Consider the following 21,736-nt stretch of genomic DNA (forward strand, 5'->3'; position numbering starts at 1 on the left):
TCCGTGTCCTAAAGCTTTGGTATTGGTTCCCACAAGTAAGGATGACGCCGTGGACCGGACACACCTATGTTGGAGAAAACAGAATTTATGTTTACCTGATAAATTTCTTTCTCCAACGGTGTGTCCGGTCCACGGCCCGCCCTGGTTTTTTTAATCAGGTCTGATATTTTATTTTCTTTAACTACAGTCACCACGGTACCATATGGTTTCTCCTATGCAAATATTCCTCCTTAACGTCGGTCGAATGACTGGGGTAGGCGGAGCCTAGGAGGGATCATGTGACCAGCTTTGCTGGGCTCTTTGCCATTTCCTGTTGGGGAAGAGAATATCCCACAAGTAAGGATGACGCCGTGGACCGGACACACCGTTGGAGAAAGAAATTTATCAGGTAAACATAAATTCTGTTTTTTCTAACTTTGACCCCCAAAATCTGTTACACATCTACAACCACCAAAAAACACCGTGCTAAATAGTTTCTAAATTTTGTCCTGAGTTTAGAAATACCCAATGTTTACATGTTCTTTGCTTTTTTTGTAAGTTATATGGCCATAAATACAAGTAGCACTTTGCTATTTCCAAACCATTATTTTTCAAAATTAGCGCTAGTTACATTAGAACACTAATTTCTCCTGTTAAGTGTGATCAGTCCACTGGTCATCATTACTTCTGGGATATTACTCCTCCCCAACAGGAAGTGCAAGAGGATTCACCCAGCAGAGCTGCCATATAGCTCCTCCCCTCTACGTCACCTCCAGTCATTCTCTTGCACCCAACGAATAGATAGGATGTGTGAGAGGACTATGGTGATTATACTTAGTTTCTTTCATGTAATTAACAAGAGTCCATGAGCTAGTGACGTATGGGATATACATTCCTACCAGGAGGGGCAAAGTTTCCCAAACCTTAAAATGCCTATAAATACACCCCTCACCACACCCACAAATCAGTTTTACAAACTTTGCCTCCAAGGGAGGTGGTGAAGTAAGTTTGTGCTAGATTCTACGTTGATATGCGCTCCGCAGCAAGTTGGAGCCCGGTTTTCCTCTCAGCGTGCAGTGAATGTCAGAGGGATGTGAAGAGAGTATTGCCTATTGAATGCAGTGATCTCCTTCTACGGGGTCTATTTCATAAGGTTCTCTGTTATCGGTCGTAGAGATTCATCTCTTACCTCCCTTTTCAGATCGACGATATACTCTTATATTTACCATTTCCTCTACTGATTCTCGTTTCAGTACTGGTTTGGCTTTCTACAAACATGTAGATGAGTGTCCTGGGGTAAGTAAGTCTTATTTTCTGTGACACTCTAAGCTATGGTTGGGCACTTTATTTATAAAGTTCTAAATATATGTATTCAAACATTTATTTGCCTTGACTCAGAATGTTCAACTTTCCTTATTTCCAGACAGTCAGTTTCATATTTGGGATTATGCATTGAATTATCATATTTTTTCTTACCTCAAAAATTTGACTTTTTTCCCTGTGGGCTGTTAGGCTCGCGGGGGCTGAAAATGCTTCATTTTATTGCGTCATTCTTGGCGCGGACTTTTTTGGCGCAAAAATTCTTTTCCGTTTCCGGCGTCATACGTGTCGCCGGAAGTTGCGTCATTTTTTGACGTTATTTTGCGTCAAAGATGTCGGCGTTCCGGATGTGGCGTCATTTTTGGCGCCAAAAGCATTTAGGCGCCAAATAATGTGGGCGTCTTTTTTGGCGCTAAAAAATATGGGCGTCATTTTTGTCTCCACATTATTTAAGTCTCATTATTTATTGCTTCTGGTTGCTAGAAGCTTGTTCACTGGCATTTTTTTTTTCCCATTCCTGAAACTGTCATTTAAGGAATTTGATCAATTTTGCTTTATATGTTGTTTTTTTTTCTTTTACATATTGCAAGATGTTCCACGTTGCAACTGAGTCAGAAGATACTACAGGAAAATCACTGCACAGTGCTGGAGCTACCAAGCTAAGTCTGCTATAAACTTTTGGTATCTGTTTTCTCCAGCTGTTATTTGTATTGCATGTCATGTCAAACTTATTAATGCAGATAAAATTTCCTTTAGTACTGTTACATTACCTGTTGCTGTCCGTCAACATCTAATTTTCAGAGTGTTCCTGATAACATAAGAGATTTTATTTTTTAAATCCATTAAGAAGGCTATGTCTGTTATTTCTCCTTCTAGTATACATAAAAGTCTTTTAAAACTTCTCTTTTTTTCAGATGAATTTTTAAATGAACATCATCATTCTGATACTGATAATGGTTCTTCTGGTTCAGAGGTTTCTGTCTCAGAGGTTGATGCTGATAAATCTTTGTATTTGTTCAAGATGGAATTTATTCGTTCTTTACTTAAAGAAGTGTTATTTGCATTAGAAATAGAGGATTCTGGTCCTCTTGATACTAAATGTAAACGTTTAAATAAGGTTTTTAAATCTCCTGTAGTTATTCCAGAAGTGTTTTATCTCCCTGATGCTATTTCTGAAGTAATTTCCAGGGAATGGAATAATTTGGGTAATTTATTTACTCCTTCTAGACGTTTAAGCAAATTATATCCTGTGCCATCTGACAGATTAGAGTTTTTTGGGACAAAAATCCCTAAGGTTATGGGGCTGTCTCTACTCCTGCTAATGTACTACTATTCCTATGGCAGATAGTACTTCATTTAAGGATCCTTTAGATAGGAAAATTGAATCTTTTCTAAGAAAAGCTTACTTATGTTCAGGTAATCTTCTTAGACCTGCTATATTTTTAGCGGATGTTGCTGCAGCTTCAACTTTTTGGTTAGAAGCTTTAGCGCAACAAGTAACAGATCATAATTTTATAGCATTATTATTATTCTATAACATGCTAATAATTTTATTGGTGATACCATCTTTTGATATCATTAGAGTTGATGTCAGGTATATGTCTCTAGCTATTTTAGCTAGAAAAGCTTTATGGATTAAACTTGGAATGCTGACATGTCTTCTAAGTCAACTTTGCTTTCCCTTTCTTTCCAGGGTAAATAATCATTTCGTTCCTTTCCTCACAACAAGGAACAAAAGCCTGATCCTTCATCCTCAGGAGCGGTATCAGTTTGGAAACTATATCCAAGCCTTATAGAAACCTATAGCCAGCTCCTAAGTATCTATGAAGGTGCGGCCCTTATTCCAGCTCAGCTGGTATGGGGCAGATTACGTTTTCTTCAAAGAAATTTGGATCAATTCCGTTCTTAATCTCTAGTTTCAGAAACATTGTTTCAGAAAGGTACAGAATTGGCTTCAAGTTAAGGCCTCCTGCTAAGAGATTCTTTTCTTTCCCGTGTCCCAGTTGACACAGCTAGGCTCAGCATTTCTGAAATGTGTTTCAGATCTAGAGTTGGCTGGAGTATTTATGCCAGTTCCAGTTCTGGAACAGGGGCTGGGGTTTTATTTTATCTCTTCATTGTACCAAAGAAGGTCAATTCCTTCAGACCAGTTCTGGATCTATCATTATTGAATCGTTATGTTAGGATACCAACATTCAAGATGGTTACTGTAGGACTATCCTGCCTTTTGTTTAGCAAGGGCATTATATGTCTACAATAGATTTACAGGATGTGTATCTGCATATTCCGATTCATCCAGATCACTTTTAGTGTCTGAGATTCTCTTTTTAGACAAGCATTACCAGTTTTGTGGCTCTACTGTTTGGCCTAGCCTCAGTTCCAAGAATTTTTTTCAAAGGTTCTCGGTGCCCTTCTTTCTGTAATCAGAGAATAGGGTTTTGGTATTTCCTTATTTGGACGATATCTTGGTACTTGCTCAGTCTTCTCATTTTCGAAGAATCTCATACGAATCGACTTGTGTTGTTTCTTCAAGTTCATGGTTGGAGGATCAATTTACCAATCAGTTCATTGATTCCTCAGACAAGGGTAACCTTTTTAGGTTTCTAGATAAATTCAGTATCTATGACTCTGTCCTTGTCAGACAAGAGAAGTTTAACATTGATATCAGCTTGTCAAAACCTTCAGTCACAATCATTCCCTTTGGTAGCCTTATGCATGGAAATGTTGGGTCTTAGGACTGCCGCATCAGATGCGATCTCCTTTGCTCGTTTTCATATGCGACCTCTTCAGCTCTGTATGCTGAACCAATAGTGCAGGGATTACTCAAAGATATCTCAATTAATATCTTTAAACCGATTTTACGACACTCTCTGACATGGTGGACAGATCACCATCGTTTAGTTCAGGGGGCTTCTTTGTTCTTCCGACCTGGACTATAATCTCAACAGATACAAGTCTTACAGGTTGGGGAGCTGTGTGGGGGTATCTGACGGCACAAGGGGTTTGGGAATCTCAGGAGGTGAGATTTCCGATCAATATTTTGGAACTCCGTGCAATTTTCAGAGCTCTTCAGTCTTGGCCTCTTCTGAAGAGAGAGTTGTTCATTGTTTTCAGATAAGACAATGTCACAACTGTGGCATACATCAATCATCAAGGAGGGACTCACAGTCCTCTGGCTATGAAAGAAGTATCTCGAATTTTGGTTTGGGCGGAATCCAGCTCCTATCTAATCTCTGCGGTTTATATCCCAGGTATGGACAATTGGAAAGCGGATTATCTCGGTCGCCAAACGTTGCATCCGGGCGAATGGTCTCTTCACCCAGAGGTATTTCTTCAGATTGTTCAAATGTGGGAACTTCCAGAAATAGATCTGATGGCTTCTCATCTAAACAAGAAACTTCCCAGGTATCTGTCCAGATCCCGGGATCCTCAGGCGGAGGCAGTGGATGCATTTTCACTTCCTTGGAAGTATCATCCTGCCTATATCTTTCCGCCTCTAGTTCTTCTTCCAAGAGTAATCTCCAAGATTCTGAAGGAATGCTCGTTTGTTCTGCTGGTAGCTCCGGCATGGCCTCACAGGTTTTGGTATGCGGATCCTGTCTGGATGGCCTCTTGCCAACCGTGGACTCTTCCGTTAAGACCAGACCTTTTGTCTCAAGGTCCTTTTTTCCATCAGGATCTGAAATCCTTAAATTTAAAGGTATGGAGATTGAACGCTTGATTTTTGGTCAAAGAGGTTTCTCTGACTCTGTGATTAATACTATGTTACAGGCTCGTAAATCTGTATCCAGAGAGATATATTATAGAGTCTGGAAGACTTATATTTCTTGGTGTCTTTCTCATCATTTTTCTTGGCATTCTTTTAGAATACCGAGAATATTACAATTTCTTCAGGATGGTTTAGATAAGGGTTTGTCCGCAAGTTCCTTGAAAGGTCAAATCTCTGCTCTTTCTGTTCTTTTTCACAGAAAGATTGCTATTCTTCCTGATATTCTTTGTTTTGTACAAGCTTTGGTTCGTATAAAGCCTGTCATTAAGTCAATTTCTCCTCCTTGGAGTTTGAATTTGGTTCTGGGGGCTCTTCAAGCTCCTCCTTTTGAACCTATGCATTCATTGGATATTAAATTACTTTCTTGGAAAGTTTTGTTCCTTTTGGCCATCTCTTCTGCCAGAAGAGTTTCTGAATTATCTGCTCTTTCTTGTGAGTCTCCTTTTCTGATTCTTCATCAGGATAAGGCGGTGTTGCGAACTTCTTTTGAATTTTTACCTAAAGTTGTGAATTCCAACAACATTAGTAGAGAAATTGTGGTTCCTTCATTATGTCCTAATCCTAAGAATTCTAAGGAGAAATCGTTGCATTCTTTGGATGTTGTTAGAGCTTTGAAATATTATGTTGAAGCTACGAAATCTTTCTGTAAGACTTCTAGTCTATTTGTTATCTTTTCCGGTTCTAGGAAAGGCCAGAAAGCTTCTGCCATTTCTTTGGCATCTTGGTTGAAATCTTTAATTCATCTTGCCTATGTTGAGTCGGGTAAAATTCCGCCTCAGAGAATTACAGCTCATTCTACTAGGTCAGTATCTACTTCCTGGGCGTTTAGGAATGAAGCTTCGGTTGACCAGATCTGCAAAGCAGCAACTTGGTCCTCTTTGCATACTTTTACTAAATTCTACCATTTTGATGTATTTTCTTCTTCTGAAGCAGTTTTTGGTAGAAAAGTTCTTCAGGCAGCGGTTTCAGTTTGAATCTTCTGCTTATGTTTTTTGTTAAACTTTATTTTGGGTGTGGATTATTTTCAGCAGGAATTGGCTGTCTTTATTTTATCCCTCCCTCTCTAGTGACTCTTGTGTGGAAAGATCCACATCTTGGGTAGTCATTATCCCATACGTCACTAGCTCATGGACTCTTGTTAATTACATGAAAGAAAACATAATTTATGTAAGAACTTACCTGATAAATTCATTTCTTTCATATTAACAAGAGTCCATGAGGCCCACCCTTTTTTGTGGTGGTTATGATTTTTTTGTATAAAGCACAATTATTCCAATTCCTTATTTTATATGCTTCGCACTTTTTTTCTTATCACCCCACTTCTTGGCTATTCGTTAAACTGATTTGTGGGTGTGGTGAGGGGTGTATTTATAGGCATTTTAAGGTTTGGGAAACTGCCCCTCCTGGTAGGAATGTATATCCCATACGTCACTAGCTCATGGACTCTTGTTAATATGAAAGAAATGAATTTATCAGGTAAGTTCTTACATAAATTATGTTTTTATACCTTCAATCAAAAGTTTGTTATTTTATAATAGCACCGGAGTGTGTTATTCCTTCTCTGGTAGAATTTGAAGAAGAATCTACCTGAGTTTTTACTATGATTTTAGCCGGCGTAGTTAAGATCATATTGCTGTTTCTCGGCCATCTGAGGAGAGGTAAACTTCAGATCAGGGGACAGCGGGCAGATTAATCTGCAAAGAGGTATGTAGCAGCTTATTATTTTCTGACAATGGAATTGATGAGAAAATTCTGCCATACCGATATAATGTAAACTCAGCCTTAAATGCAGTAGCAGCAACTGGTATCAGGCTGTCATGTATGTATATTTTACACTTCAGTATTCTGGGGAATGGCACTTCACTGGAATTATACTGTGTGCATAAGACTTTAGCCTAATTTGCAGGGACTAGCAACAGGCTTTTTAATAACATTTAATTTATGATTAACGTTTTTTGCTGGCATGTAAAATCGTTTCATTTTCTGAGGTACTGGGTGAATAAAATATTTTGGGCACTATTTTTTTCCACTTGGCAGTTGTTTTATTTAATTTATGACAGTTTACTGATCTCTCTCACTGTTGTGTGTGAGGGGGAGGGGCCTTTTTTTGGCGCATTTGCTACGCATCAAAAAATTCAGTCAGAAGCTCATTGTATTTCCTGCATGATCCGGTTCATCTCTACAGAACTCAGGGGTCTTCAAAACTTGTTTTGAGGGAGGTAATCACTCACAGCAGAGCTGTGAGATTGTAGTTGACTGTGATAAAAAACGTTTATGTAACTTTTTTTCTGCTATCAGGGTTAGTTATCCTTTGCCAATGGGAACAAGCCTTTGCTAAAATTGTGTTTTTTACAAAGATTTGATGCTATAACCTTTAAATAAAAGTCAATCTGTACAAATTGAACACATTTCACCAAACAACGAGGGGAGAGTTATGCCGACTAACTTGCCTCACGTGTCAGTACCTGCATCTCCCGCTCGGGAGGTGCGTGATATTGTGGCGCCGAGTACATCTGGGCGGCCATTACAAATCACATTACAGGATATGGCTACTGTTATGACTGAAGTTTTGGCTAAATTACCAGAACTAAGAGGTAAGCGTGATCACTCTGGGGTGAGAACAGAGTGCGCTGATAATGTTAGGGCCATGTCAGATACTGCGTCACAACTTGCAGAACATGAGGACGGAGAGCTTCATTCTGCGGCTGGCGGTTCTGATCCAAACAGATTGGATTCAGATATTTCAAATTTTAAATTTAAGCTGGAAAACCTCCGTGTATTACTAGGGGAGGTGTTAGCGGCTCTGAATTATTGTAACACAGTTGCAATACCAGAAAAAATGTGTAGGTTGGATAAATATTTTGCGGTACCGTCGAGTACTGACGTTTTTCCTATACCTAAGAGACTTACTGAAATTGTTACTAAGGAGTGGGATAGACCCGGTGTGCCGTTCTCACCCCCTCCGATATTTAGAAAGATGTTTCCAATAGACACCACCACACGGGACTTATGGCAAACGGTCCCTAAGGTGGAGGGAGCAGTTTCTACTTTAGCTAAGCGTACCACTATCCCGGTGGAGGATAGCTGTGCCTTTTCAGATCCAATGGATAAAAAGTTAGAGGGTTACCTTAAGAAAATGTTTGTTCAACAAGGTTTTATATTGCAACCCCTTGCATGCATTGCGCCTGTCACGGCTGCAGCAGCATTTTGGTTTGAGTCTCTGGAAGAGACATTTGAATCAGCTCCATTAGATGAGATTACACACAAGCTTAAAGCTCTTAAGTTAGCTAACTCATTTATTTCAGATGCAGTAGTACATTTAACTAAGCTTACGGCTAAGAATTCCGGATTCTCCATTCAGGCGCGCAGAGCACTGTGGCTAAAATCCTGGTCAGCTGACGTTACTTCTAAGTCTAAATTACTTAATATACCTTTCAAAGGGCAGACCTTATTCGGGCCCGGATTGAAAGAAATTATCGCTGACATTACAGGAGGTAAAGGCCATGCCCTGCCTCAAGACAGAGCCAAACCTAAGGCTAGACAGTCTAATTTTCGTTCCTTTCGGAATTTCAAAGCAGGAGCAGCATCAACTTCCTCTGCTCCAAAACAAGAAGGATCTGTTGCTCGCTACAGACAAGGCTGGAGACCTAACCAGTCCTGGAACAAGGGCAAGCAGGCCAGGAAACCTGCTGCTGCCCCTAAAACAGCATGAATTGAGGGCCCCCGATCCGGGAACGGATCTAGTGGGGGCAGACTTTCTCTCTTCGCCCAGGCTTGGGCAAGAGATGTCCAGGATCCCTGGGCGCTAGAGATAATATCTCAGGGATACCTTCTGGACTTCAAATACTCTCCCCCAAGAGAGAGATTTCATCTGTCAAGGTTGTCAACAAACCAAATAAAGAAAGAGGCGTTTCTACGCTGCGTACAAGAGCTTTCATTAATGGGAGTAATCCATCCAGTTCCACGGTCGGAACAGGGACAAGGGTTTTACTCAAATCTGTTTGTGGTTCCCAAAAAAGAGGGAACTTTCAGGCCAATCCTGGATTTAAAGATCCTAAACAAATTCCTAAGAGTTCCATCGTTCAAAATGGAGACTATTCGGACAATTTTACCCATGATCCAAAAGGGTCAGTACATGACCACAGTGGATTTAAAAGATGCTTACCTTCACATACCGATCCACAAAGATCATTACCGGTATCTAAGGTTTGCCTTTCTAGACAGGCATTACCAGTTTGTAGCTCTTCCATTCGGTTTGGCTACGGCTCCAAGAATCTTCACAAAGGTTCTGGGTGCTCTTCTGGCGGTACTAAGACCGCGAGGAATTTCGGTAGCTCCGTACCTAGACGACATTCTGATACAAGCTTCAAGCTTTCAAACTGCCAAGTCTCATACAGAGTTAGTACTGGCATTTCTAAGGTCGCATGGATGGAAGGTGAACGAAAAGAAGAGTTCTCTCTTTCCACTCACAAGAGTTCCCTTCCTGGGGACTCTTATAGATTCTGTAGAAATGAAAATTTACCTGACAGAAGACAGGTTAACAAAACTTCAAAGTGCATGCCGTGTCCTTCATTCCATTCAACACCCGTCAGTGGCTCAATGCATGGAGGTAATCGGCTTAATGGTAGCGGCAATGGACATAGTACCCTTTGCACGCCTACACCTCAGACCGCTGCAATTGTGCATGCTAAGTCAGTGGAATGGGGATTACTCAGACTTGTCCCCTTCTCTGAATCTGGATCAAGAGACCAGAAATTCTCTTCTATGGTGGCTTTCTCGGCCACATCTGTCCAGGGGGATGCCATTCAGCAGGCCAGACTGGACAATTGTAACAACAGACGCCAGCCTACTAGGTTGGGGCGCTGTCTGGAATTCTCTGAAGGCTCAGGGACAATGGAATCAGGAGGAGAGTCTCCTTCCAATAAACATTCTGGAATTGAGAGCAGTTCTCAATGCCCTTCTGGCTTGGCCCCAGTTGACAACTCGGGGGTTCATCAGGTTTCAGTCGGACAACATCACGACTGTAGCCTACATCAACCATCAGGGAGGGACAAGAAGCTCCCTAGCAATGATGGAAGTATCAAAGATAATTCGCTGGGCAGAGTCTCACTCTTGCCACCTGTCAGCAATCCACATCCCGGGAGTGGATAACTGGGAGGCGGATTTTTTAAGTCGTCAGACTTTTCATCCGGGGGAGTGGGAACTTCATCCGGAGGTCTTTGCCCAAATACTTCGACATTGGGGCAAACCAGAGATAGATCTCATGGCGTCTCGACAGAACGCCAAGCTTCCTCGTTACGGGTCCAGATCCAGGGATCCGGGAGCGGTCCTGATAGATGCCTTGACAGCACCTTGGACCTTCAGGATGGCTTATGTGTTTCCACCCTTCCCGATGCTTCCTCGATTGATTGCCAGAATCAAACAGGAGAAAGCATCAGTGATTCTAATAGCGCCTGCATGGCCACGCAGGACTTGGTATGCAGATCTGGTGGACATGTCATCCTGTCCACCTTGGTCTCTACCTCTGAAACAGGACCTTCTGATACAGGGTCCTTTCAAACATCAAAATCTAACTTCTCTGAAGCTGACTGCTTGGAAATTGAACGCTTGATTTTATCAAAACGTGGTTTTTCTGAGTCAGTTATTGATACCTTAATACAGGCTAGGAAGCCTGTTACCAGAAAGATTTACCATAAAATATGGCGTAAATACCTATATTGGTGCGAATCCAAAGGTTACTCTTGGAGTAAGGTTAGGATTCCTAGGATATTGTCTTTTCTACAAGAAGGTTAGAAAAGGGTTTATCCGCTAGTTCCTTAAAGGGACAGATCTCAGCTCTGTCCATTCTGTTGCACAAACGTCTGTCAGAAGTTCCAGACGTTCAGGCTTTTTGTCAGGCTTTGGCCAGGATTAAGCCTGTGTTTAAAACTGTTGCTCCGCCATGGAGTTTAAACCTTGTTCTTAACGTTTTACAGGGCGTTCCGTTTGAACCCCTTCATTCCATTGATATAAAGTTGTTATCTTGGAAGGTTCTATTTTTAATGGCTATTTCCTCGGCTCGAAGAGTCTCTGAGTTATCAGCCTTACATTGTGATTCTCCTTATTTGATTTTTCACTCGGATAAGGTAGTTCTGCGTACTAAACCTGGGTTCTTACCTAAGGTAGTCACTAACAGGAATATCAATCAAGAGATTGTTGTTCCATCCTTGTGTCCAAATCCTTCTTCAAGGAAGGAACGACTTCTGCACAATCTGGATGTAGTTCGTGCCCTAAAATTTTATCTACAGGCAACTAAAGATTTTCGACAAACGTCTTCCCTGTTTGTCGTTTACTCTGGTCAGAGGAGAGGTCAAAAAGCTTCTGCTACCTCTCTCTTTTTGGCTTCGTAGCATAATACGTTTAGCTTATGAGACTGCTGGACAGCAGCCTCCTGAAAGAATTACAGCTCATTCCACTAGAGCTGTGGCTTCCACTTGGGCCTTTAAGAATGAGGCCTCTGTTGAACAGATTTGCAAGGCTGCAACTTGGTCTTCGCTTCATACTTTTTCCAAATTTTACAAATTTGACACTTTTGCTTCTTCGGAGGCTATTTTTGGGAGAAAGGTTCTTCAGGCAGTGGTTCCTTCTGTATAAAGATCCTGCCTGTCCCTCCCGTCATCCGTGTACTTTTGCTTTGGTATTGGTATCCCAGAAGTAATGATGACCCGTGGACTGATCACACTTAACAGGAGAAAACATAATTTATGCTTACCTGATAAATTCCTTTCTCCTGTAGTGTGATCAGTCCACGGCCCGCCCTGTTTTTACGGCAGGTAAATATTTTTTAAATTATACTCCAGTCACCACTACACCCTTTGGCTTCTCCTTTCTCGTTGGTCCTTGGTCGAATGACTGGAGGTGACGTAGAGGGGAGGAGCTATATGGCAGCTCTGCTGGGTGAATCCTCTTGCACTTCCTGTTGGGGAGGAGTAATATCCCAGAAGTAATGATGACCCGTGGACTGATCACACTACAGGAGAAAGGAATTTATCAGGTAAGCATAAATTATGTTATCTTTCAGGAATCTCTGAATATCCATTGACATGTATATATTTTTTTTTAGTAGACATCCCAAAGTATTCATCTAGGCCCATTTTGGTATATTTCATGCCACCATTTCACCGCCAAATGCGATTAAATACAAAAAAATCGTTCACTTTTTTACTAATTTTTTCACAAACTTTTGGTTTCTCACTGAAATTATTTACAAACAGCTTGTGCAATTATGGCTTAAATGGTTGTAAATGCTTCTCTGGGATCCCCTTTGTTCAGAAATAGCAGACATATATGGCTTTGGCGTTGCTTTTTAGTAATTAGAAGGCTGCTAAATGCCACTGCGCACTACACGTGTATTTATGCCGAGCAGTGAAGGGGTTAATTATGGAGCATGTAGGGAGCTTTTAGCTTTAGTGTAGTGTAGTAGACAACCCCAAGTATTGATCTAGCCCAATTTTGGTATATTTCATGCCACCATTTCACCGCCAAATGCGATCAAATTAAAAAAAACGTTAAATTTTTCATAATTTTAGGTTTCTCACTGAAATCATTTACAAACAGCTTGTGCAATTATGGCACAAATGGTTGTAAATGCTTCTCTGGGATCCCCTTTGTTCAGAAATAGCAGACATATTTGGCTTTGGCGTTGCTTTTTGGTAATTAGAAGGCCGCCAAATGCAGCTGCATTTCACACGTGTATTATGGCTAGCAGTGAAGGGGTTAATTAGGTAGCTTGCAGGGTTAATTTTAGCTTTAGCGTAGAGCTCAGCCTCCCACCTGAAACATGAGATCCCTCCCAAACAGCTCTCTTCCCTCCCCCACCCCACAATTGTCCCTGCCATCTTAAGTACTGGCAGAAACTCTGCCAGTACTAAAATAAAAGCTATACTTGGGCTTTTTTGGGGGGGGTTTTTTGGCATATTTACATATGCTGCGGTGTAGGATTCCCCCCTTAGTCCCCAACCTCACTGATCCCCCACCAAACAGCTCTCTAACCCTCCCCCTCTGCCTTAATGGGCACCATCTTGGGTACTGGCAGCTGTCTGCCAGTACCCAGTTTAGTAACAAATGTGCCTTTTTTTTAAAAAAAAAATGCCCTTTTCTGTAGTGTAGCTTACCCCCACCCCTTCCAGATCCCTTAGCTGTTTATTTCTAACTTTTTAAAACTTTTTATTTTAACTTTTACCAGCTTTATTTTTCTGTAGTGTAGCGGTTCCCTCCCGCTCCCGCCTCGTGCACGCGCCCGCCGCCCCCCGTGCACGCGCGCGCTCCCGGCGGTTCCGCCCCTGATGCCGCCCCCCTTCCCTCCACTCGGCACATCGATGGACGCCCACCCGCCTCCCAGACTTGCTCCCACCAACCAATGATACCGGCCGATGTCTGGTGCAGAGAGGGCCACAGAGTGGCTCTCTCTGCATCGGATAGCCAAGGGGGGTTATTGCAGGATGCCTCCATATCGAGGCATCACTGCAATAACCGGAAAGCAGCTGGAAGCGAGCAGGATCGCTTCCAGCTGCTTTCCAGACCAAGGACGTACGCCACACGTCCTTGGTCATTAACTGTATTTTTTTTGAGGACGTGTGGCGTACGTCCTTGGTCATTAAGGGGTTAACGACCGACGTATGGGGGACGTCCTCCAAAAAAAAAATAGTTTACGACCGAGGACGTACCCTGTACGTTGTTGGTCTTTGAAAGCGGTGGAAGTGATCCTGATCGATTCCTGCCGCTTTCATGTTATTGCAGTGATGCCTCGATATCGAGGCATCCTGCAATAACACTACTTGGCCATCCGATCCTCTCTGCATCAGACATAGATGGTCGTGATTGTTGGTGGGCGGCCATCAATGAAGTCCAGTAGTAAGGGTGCGGGGTCACCGGGGGGGGGGGGGTAGGGGGGGAGAGCGGGTGGGAACCACTACACTATGGAACATTTTCGCAAGTTAAGTGGGAGAGGAGGGAGGGAATTCAGATCTAAGGGATCTGGGTGGGGGGAGCTACACTACAGAAAAAAGCAAAAAAATTAAACATTTTATTATAAACTGGGTACCCAAGATGGCGGAAATTAGGTCGAGGGGGAAGGTTAGAGAGCTGTTTGGGGGGGAATCAGGGAGGTTGGGGGCTAAGGGGGGATCCTACACAGCAGAATATGGCTTTAAAAAAAAACAAAAAAAAACCTTTTATTTTAGTACTGGCAGACTTTCTGACTATTTAAGATGGACGGGACAATTGTGGGGTGGGGGAGGAAAGAGAGCTTTTTTTTTTGAGGGATCAGGGGTGTGATGTGTCAGATGGGAGGCTGATCTCTACACTAAAGCTAAAATTAACCCTGCAAGCTACCTAATTAACCCCTTCACTGCTAGACATGATGCGCAGCGCCATTTAGCGGCCTTCTAATTACCAAAAAGCAACGCCAAAGCCATATATGTCTGCTATTTCTGAACAAAGGGGATCCCAGAGAAGCATTTACAACCATTTGTGCCATAATTGCACAAGCTGTTTGTAAATAATTTCATTTAGAAACCTAAAGTTTGTGAAAAAGTTAGCTTTTTTTTTTTTTTTTTTTTTGATCGCATTTAGCGGTGAAATGGTGGCATGAAATATACCAAAATGGGCCTAGATCAATACTTTGGGTTGTCTACTACACTAAAGCTGAAATTAACCCTACAAGCTCCCTAATCAACCCCTTCACAGCTGGACATAATACACATGTGGTGCGCAGTGGCATTTAGCGGCCTTCTAATTACCAAAAAGCAAAGCCAAATATGTCTGCTATTTCTGAACAAAGGGGATCCCAGAGAAGCATTTGCAACCATTTATGCCATAATTGCACAAGTTGTTTGTAAATAATTTCAGTGAGAAACCTAAAGTTTGTGAAAAAGTGAACTATTTTTTTTTTTTTATTATTTGGCGGTGAAATGGTGGCATGAAATATACCAAAATGGGCCTAGATCAATACTTTGGTATGTCTTCTAAAAATAAAATATATACATGTCAAGGGATTTTCAGGGATTCCTAAAAGATATCAGTGTCCCTAATTTTGAAAAAGTGGTTTGGAAATAGCAAAGTGCTACTTGTATTTATTGCTCTATAACTTGCAAAAAAAGCAAAGAATATGTAAACATTGGGTATTTCTAAACTCAGGACAAAATTTATAAACTATTTAGTTATGGGTGTTTTTGGTGGTCAAAGTTAGAAAAAGTGTGTTTTTTTTTCTCTCTCAATTTTTTCCTCTTTTTATCTTTTTTTTTTTTTTTTTTTTTAATAGTAAATTATAAGATATGATGAAAATAATGGTATCTTTAGAAAGTCCATTTAATGGCGAGAAAAATGGTATATGTGTGGGTACAGTAAATGAGTAAGAGGAAAATTTACAGCTAAACACAAACACCGCAAAAATGTAAAAATAGCCTTGGTCCCAAATGGACAGAAAATGGAAAAGTGCAGTGGTCATTAAGGGGTTAATTACCCATTCCCCAGTTTTGCATAACCAACATAGTTGTAATAATGCACTTTTTACCTCTGTGATTGCCTTGTGTCTAAGCCTCTGCAAACTGCCCCTTTATTTCCGTTCTTTTGACAGACTTGCATTTTAGCCAATCAGTGCGGGCTCCTAGGTAACTCCACGTGCATGAGCAGAGTGTTATCTATGACACACAGGAAATAACACTCTCTAGTGGTTAAAAACTGTCAAAATGCATTCAGATAAGAGGCCGTCTTCAAGGTCTAAGAAATTAGAATATGAACCTTCTAGGTTTACCTTTCAACTAAGAATACCAAGAGAACAAAGCAAAATTGGTGATAAAAGTAAATTGTAAAGTTGTTTAAAATTGCATGCCCTATCTGAATCATGAATGTTTTTGGACTAGACTGTCCCTTTAAAGGGACAGTCAAGTCCAAAAAAACCTCTCATTTTTCAAATAGGGCATTTAATTTTTAACTACTTTCCAATTTACTTTTATCAACAATTTTGCTTTGTTCTCTTGGTATTCTAGTTGAAAGCTAAACCTAGGAAGGCTCATATGATAATTTCTAAGCCCTTGAAGGCCGCCTCTATTTTATTTACTTTTCACAGCAGGGGAGAGCAAGCTCATGTAGGCCATATAGATAGCATTGTGATCACGCCCGTGGCTAGTGGCAGACACTTCACTAATTGGCTAAAATGCAACTATATGCAAAATAACTAAGTCATGTGATTAGGGGAGGTCAGAAGATGCTTAGATACCAGTTAGTCACAGAAGTAAAAAGTGTATTAATATAACTGTGTTGGTTATGCAAAACTGGAGAATGGGTAATAAAGGGATTATCTATCTTTTTAAACAACAAAAATTCTGGTGTTGACTGTCCCTTTAACTGATTAATTATGATTTCAAGTTGATAAGTAACACTAGCTATACTTTTTATATAAAATTTGATGTTATATTTTTGTTTGATAGGTAAGGCAAATTTTATAACATTCTTTTGTTTCAGCCACCAATGGGAGAAGATGGAGGTTCACGACGGCGTCACTCACTCTCAACAGGAGAGGGTCGGAGGCGATACCCATCTCAGTCTTCCAGTAGAGGATCAGGTCATCAATCGCATTCATCATCCCACAACCCATCAAGGGAAGATGCCAAAACACAGAGCCATCCCTCTAATGCCGTATCAGATCCCCAAACCACAGGAGGGGAAAAGTAGAGCTCATTAATTGGAGATAAAGTAGGGGGCTGGGGAGGAAATGAGGGAGAGACTTCCTTGGAGTGTGAGGCTTTTGGTTCACAAACAAAATGGATCCCCTCCACCTCCTACAGGAAATAAAACAAACCCCAGAGACTCCAGGTTCTGGAGAGATGGAATAACTGTTCCCATATCTTTCCTGCAAAGTGTGTTGGCTGCTCATTCGAAAGAGGAAAAATATATTGGTTTGAATTAGGGATATTAAATTTTAGTTTATTTTTTTAGCGGGAAACAGGCAGAAGTGTCTCACTCAGTGGGGAGTGAGAATTTGTATTTTATTATTTTTTCTGTGTTAAATTATTATTGCCCTCCCTCTGAACTTATATAGTCCCTTGGTGGGAAATAAAGGAGTGCAGGGTTCATTTTTGCTCTAAAGTGTAATAGAGCAGCTATCAGAGCTATGCTGTTACAGACTAGAAGACACACCTGGGGCCATTAAATCACAAGTTCTTTGCACAAGACAAATCCACCTGTTTAAAGCCTTTGGATTTGGCACCATCTCATCTTTTGGCAACCGCGTTTCTTCATATTGGATGCTTAGGAGAGAAACTGGCAACTGTCCTGTAGGTGGTGATGCACTTTGGCTTCATATCCCCTGAAAATGTCTTTTTACACAGCCCATAGCTTTGAAACAGCCCTGCTTTTTTCCAAAGAGAGATACTTTTTTTTTTTTTTTAAATTCAGACTGTGAATGAAAAAACTACAAAAAACTGGCAAAAGACTATAAAAAAGAAAAAAAATAGACTGCCTTTACTCCCCTCCTCCTTTTTAAAATCAGTTAAGTGATAAGAAAACATTACAAAAAGTTGCCTTATTTGTAAACTTCAAACTCACGCTGCCGCTTTTGGAAGGACAGAGCAGCCAATCAGAAGCAGGGACTGCAGATTAATGAAATCTCATGGCCATGAAAAAACAAAACGTGCACAGTTGTCTCTTGCTGGCTCTTTCTTTCCTGGCGCAGACTTCTTTGGCTTAACCCCCCAGAGCATAATTACTGGGTATTTTCAGACTTTCATTAATGTTTAGGGAAAATAAGACCATTATAGGGGGAGTTTATTTCCTGGTGAGAACTGAATTAAGAAAAAATATCAGCAGTTATTTAATATGCCAAGGGTTGCTTGTGTTGCATCTGCTGTGTCACTGGGGCATCTTCGGAATTTAAAGGTTGGCAAAGCATATTCAGGGTTGATCATAGTGGTGTTGGATTAATCAGCTTGAACCTAAGGGGGCACACTGCTTTGCATATTAGATCCTTGCAGTGAAATCATATCACTACCACACTGCAATATTGAGATCTGGTTTTCTGAAATGCAGGAAATTTTAGTCCATGAAAACTGTTAACGTACAAAAAGAGGTATTATCTCCAACATCAGAATGGCAACAAATGTGCATTTATTTTTCTTTTCTGTTAGCAGCTATATTGAGAAGGCATACTGCCGTAGCTTGTATTGCAAAATGCATTTACATCAGTGTCGAGACAGCTGGTGGTCAGGGAGAATACCCTAAAAATTAGGGTAGTTTTGACAGTACTAAGGATAAAAGTTAAACTTTGTAGGTACTTTGCAAAAACTGCCCTGGCACCAATAGTATTGCAAAATATTGCATTATATAGATTCCCATATTTGAGATCAGAAGTTGTTAACAATGCATTGCTGGTTTAATGCATTGGGCTCCTGAAATCAAGGTGTATTTGTGTCTTCAGTATACCTTGTCAGGGTTTCACTGCAGTACATCTGCATTGCCTGAAATAAATTAGGCCTAGATCTTTAAGGAATTTTTCAGTTGCTGATAACACAGGAAGTTAATGGTTCTTTCTTTCCCCCTATGGTTATAACTTTTCACCATTGCTGGTGGGTGGTGGCCAGCTGATTTCTCTTTACCTACTCTATAGTTTGGTCCTTTATGGAGTAGAAAGAGAGGTGAGAAATATGAGTGCCTAAAACTCCCTGTGTTCCTTGAGGACTAGGCCTTGAAGAAGGTGCTTTGAAGAACCTTTCATATTTATGTAGGGATAAGGTTAAAACCTAAAATCTGCATTTAGGTATGTTTGTGCTACAGAACATATATCAAGTATGTATAGATAAATATATATATATATATATATTAGCAGCCATGGTTAGCTGCTCACTTCTCTTCCTGGTCCACATTTTTTTTTATACTGACATTAGTTAGTAAATGTGCTATGGTTAAATCATGATTCGGACAGCTCATTGTCATTGCAATTTAGGATCCAGAAGGGGGCTTTTTGTTTGGTTGCACCTTACAGTACAAATACTTTTAAGTGAATTTATTACTGTAGTACTATAGCCCCCAAATCTGGAATTGATCTTTACTGTTTTACCACACAACTTGCTTTAATACCACTTTTTGTATAATTTCTATAGAACTGGCATACACATCTTGGAGTTAGAATTTTTACATTTAGTCAACTCATACACATCATCCACTTAAGAAACAACCTCAGTTTTTATAATTTGTATTATAAAAGGAGCCCCAGTCTCACACCCATGTCTTTTGACATCTGGGGCCCTGTTTGGATTTCATAGAGATACCACCTTTCTACCCATTTGCACTGCCAACTCTGATTTCATACACCTACAAAGGTCATTGATCTGACTTTTTGCAAGCTGCTGTCCCTGACCATGGAATGCTACAAGTACATAATCTTGCCCGTTATGCTAAGATTATAAGAGGACAGAAATATATATAAAAAAAAAAAAAAAAGAAAATAAAAATGTAAAATACTTGAATGAGCGCTTGTATTATAACATTAATATTATTCAGAGTATCCATTCTTATTGCGTTATGATTTGCTCCTAGCTGTGCTTTAGTCATTTCTTGGTAATTTGTGGTAATTATACTTCCTTTTTAATACAAAAAAAATGTATAAAAATAAAAACCTTAAAAGACCGTGTTTTCTGATATATCGGCTGTTTTAAAGTATGTTTATTTGTAAAATAGTTTGCAATAGTTTTGTTAATTTAAATCAGAATGAAACATGATATATAATTTGTTTTTATATATATATATATATATATGTGTGTGTGTATGTATGTGTATGTGTATATATATATATATATATATGTGTGTGTGTGTTTTTTAATTATCCAAACCGTATATAATTTTATAGAGCTTGAAGGGTGTAGGTCATTCTGCTAATAAACAGAGCAATTGCATCAATCTACACAAATTTAGTTATGTTACATACATATCAATTGCATCAATATATACACAAATTTGTTATGTTACATTTACCACCTAAAAGGACATTGTGCTACATTTTTTTTCTCTGTTTATGCCACTGGCTCCTAGATTTTTGGGTTACTCTCAATATATCTACTGTATATACAAATACCAGGGTCTAGCTCTAAATACTCTTACTGGATTCTAAATTTTATACATATTTGTCTACCCCTGGTTTCCTTCCATAATGCCAGGAGAGTCCTCAACTTCATTCCTTACTGTTGGAGGAGGCAAAGACACCCCAGCCAAAGGCTTAAATATCCCTCCCACTTCCCCTATCCCCCAGTCATTCTTTGCCTTTCATCACTGTTTGAGATGGCAGAGAAGTGTCAGAAGATTTGGAAAGTCCTGTATGGGTATGTTCCCTTCAAGGAAGGACTGTAGTTTTAAGTAATCATGTCACCCTCTCACTGAGAGTATTGATGAAAGTTAGAGTCTGGAGATGCAAGGAAAGTTTTCCATCTAAAGGGGAGGAGAGTCCACAGCTTCATTCATTACTGTTGGGAATTAAGAACCTGACCACCAGGAGGAGGCAAAGACACTCCAGCCAAAGGCTTAAATACCACCTCCACTTCCCTCATCCCTCAGTCATTCTTTGCCTTTCGTCACAGGAGGATGGCAGAGAAGTGTTGAAGATCGGAGTAGTCTCTTATGGAGGGTAGTACTCTTCACATTGGGACTGGAGTTTTAAGTAGATCTGTCAGCCTCTCAGAGCATGGATGAAAGTTAGAGTCCGGAGATGCAGGGAGAGTCTTTCTGCGAAACCATCCTGACTCATATTAACAGCTCCACAAGCAATCAACGTTGACGAGTTTCACTTCCTGCGCTCTGCACTCAAGTTCATGTTAGGAGCGAGGCTACTAACCTGTCACACTTGAAGGGCCATGTTCCTGTTCCACAGCGTAGATTCTGATAAGATTGTTTCTTTTTTTTTTATTACATAACGATACGGAAGACAAAGTCACAGTGTGACGCCTTTTATCTTTAAAGAATCAAGGGTTAATATTCCTGGAAAGGGGATTATTTAACAGGGTGGATTATACATTATATAGCTTGTGTCATTGCTGCATTATGTGCAAGATGAGGCTCTGGCAATGTGTGGAACTTTCAGGTTACTTACGGGAGTATTGCTCAGCCTTTTTTTGACGCGTTTTTCTCCTGCCAGGCATTCCATGTGACCGGATGTGGCTATCTCTCTTCCTCTGATCAGCGGCACAGGAGACAAAACGGTTTCTGTAGTCCGGATCATAGGAGGTGGTGAGTGCCCCAGCCCATTGGAGGTTATAAAGGTGCCTATTATTAAGTTAATCTAGTCCATAATAAAAGCGCAAGCTATGGAGGACTGACGCATTAGAGCGTTCTCCCTCTTTAACAAGGTCTCATTCCTGTGTTTATTGTGAGGAGGTTCTGGTAGAACAGCCTGCTCAACTATGTTCCACATGCATTGATAAAGTTACGACATCTAAAAGTAAATGGATGTCTAGTACTACTGAGCCGTCCACCTCTGAGGGTTCCCCGTCCCATGAGGTGTGTTCCCTGCATTCATCTCCAATTGCACATGCAGCGCCCCAGGGTCCAACCATTACTCCTGCGAGATTTGTTGTCAGATTTCTTTCATGTAATTGGCAAGAGTCCATGAGCTAGTGACATATGGGATATACAATCCTACCAGGA

The 21,736-nt window shown here is 40.6% G+C and overlaps 1 protein-coding gene across 4 annotated transcripts in view; it reads left to right on the forward strand.

Moving 5' to 3' along the window:
- The window catches only part of LARP1 (La ribonucleoprotein 1, translational regulator), a 341,591-nt gene extending 321,862 nt beyond the window's left edge, over positions 1-19,729 (forward strand). For all 4 annotated transcript variants that reach the window (XM_053718702.1, XM_053718703.1, XM_053718704.1 and 1 more), the window contains one exon: positions 16,571-19,729. In XM_053718702.1, coding sequence (XP_053574677.1) covers positions 16,571-16,780 — 210 coding nt within the window. In that variant the 3' untranslated portion in view covers positions 16,781-19,729. The remainder of the gene's footprint in view (positions 1-16,570) is intronic.
- The last annotated feature ends 2,007 nt before the right edge of the window (positions 19,730-21,736 follow it).

This window comes from Bombina bombina, chromosome 6, assembly GCF_027579735.1.
Source record: "Bombina bombina isolate aBomBom1 chromosome 6, aBomBom1.pri, whole genome shotgun sequence".
Classification (NCBI taxonomy): Eukaryota; Metazoa; Chordata; class Amphibia; order Anura; family Bombinatoridae; genus Bombina; species Bombina bombina.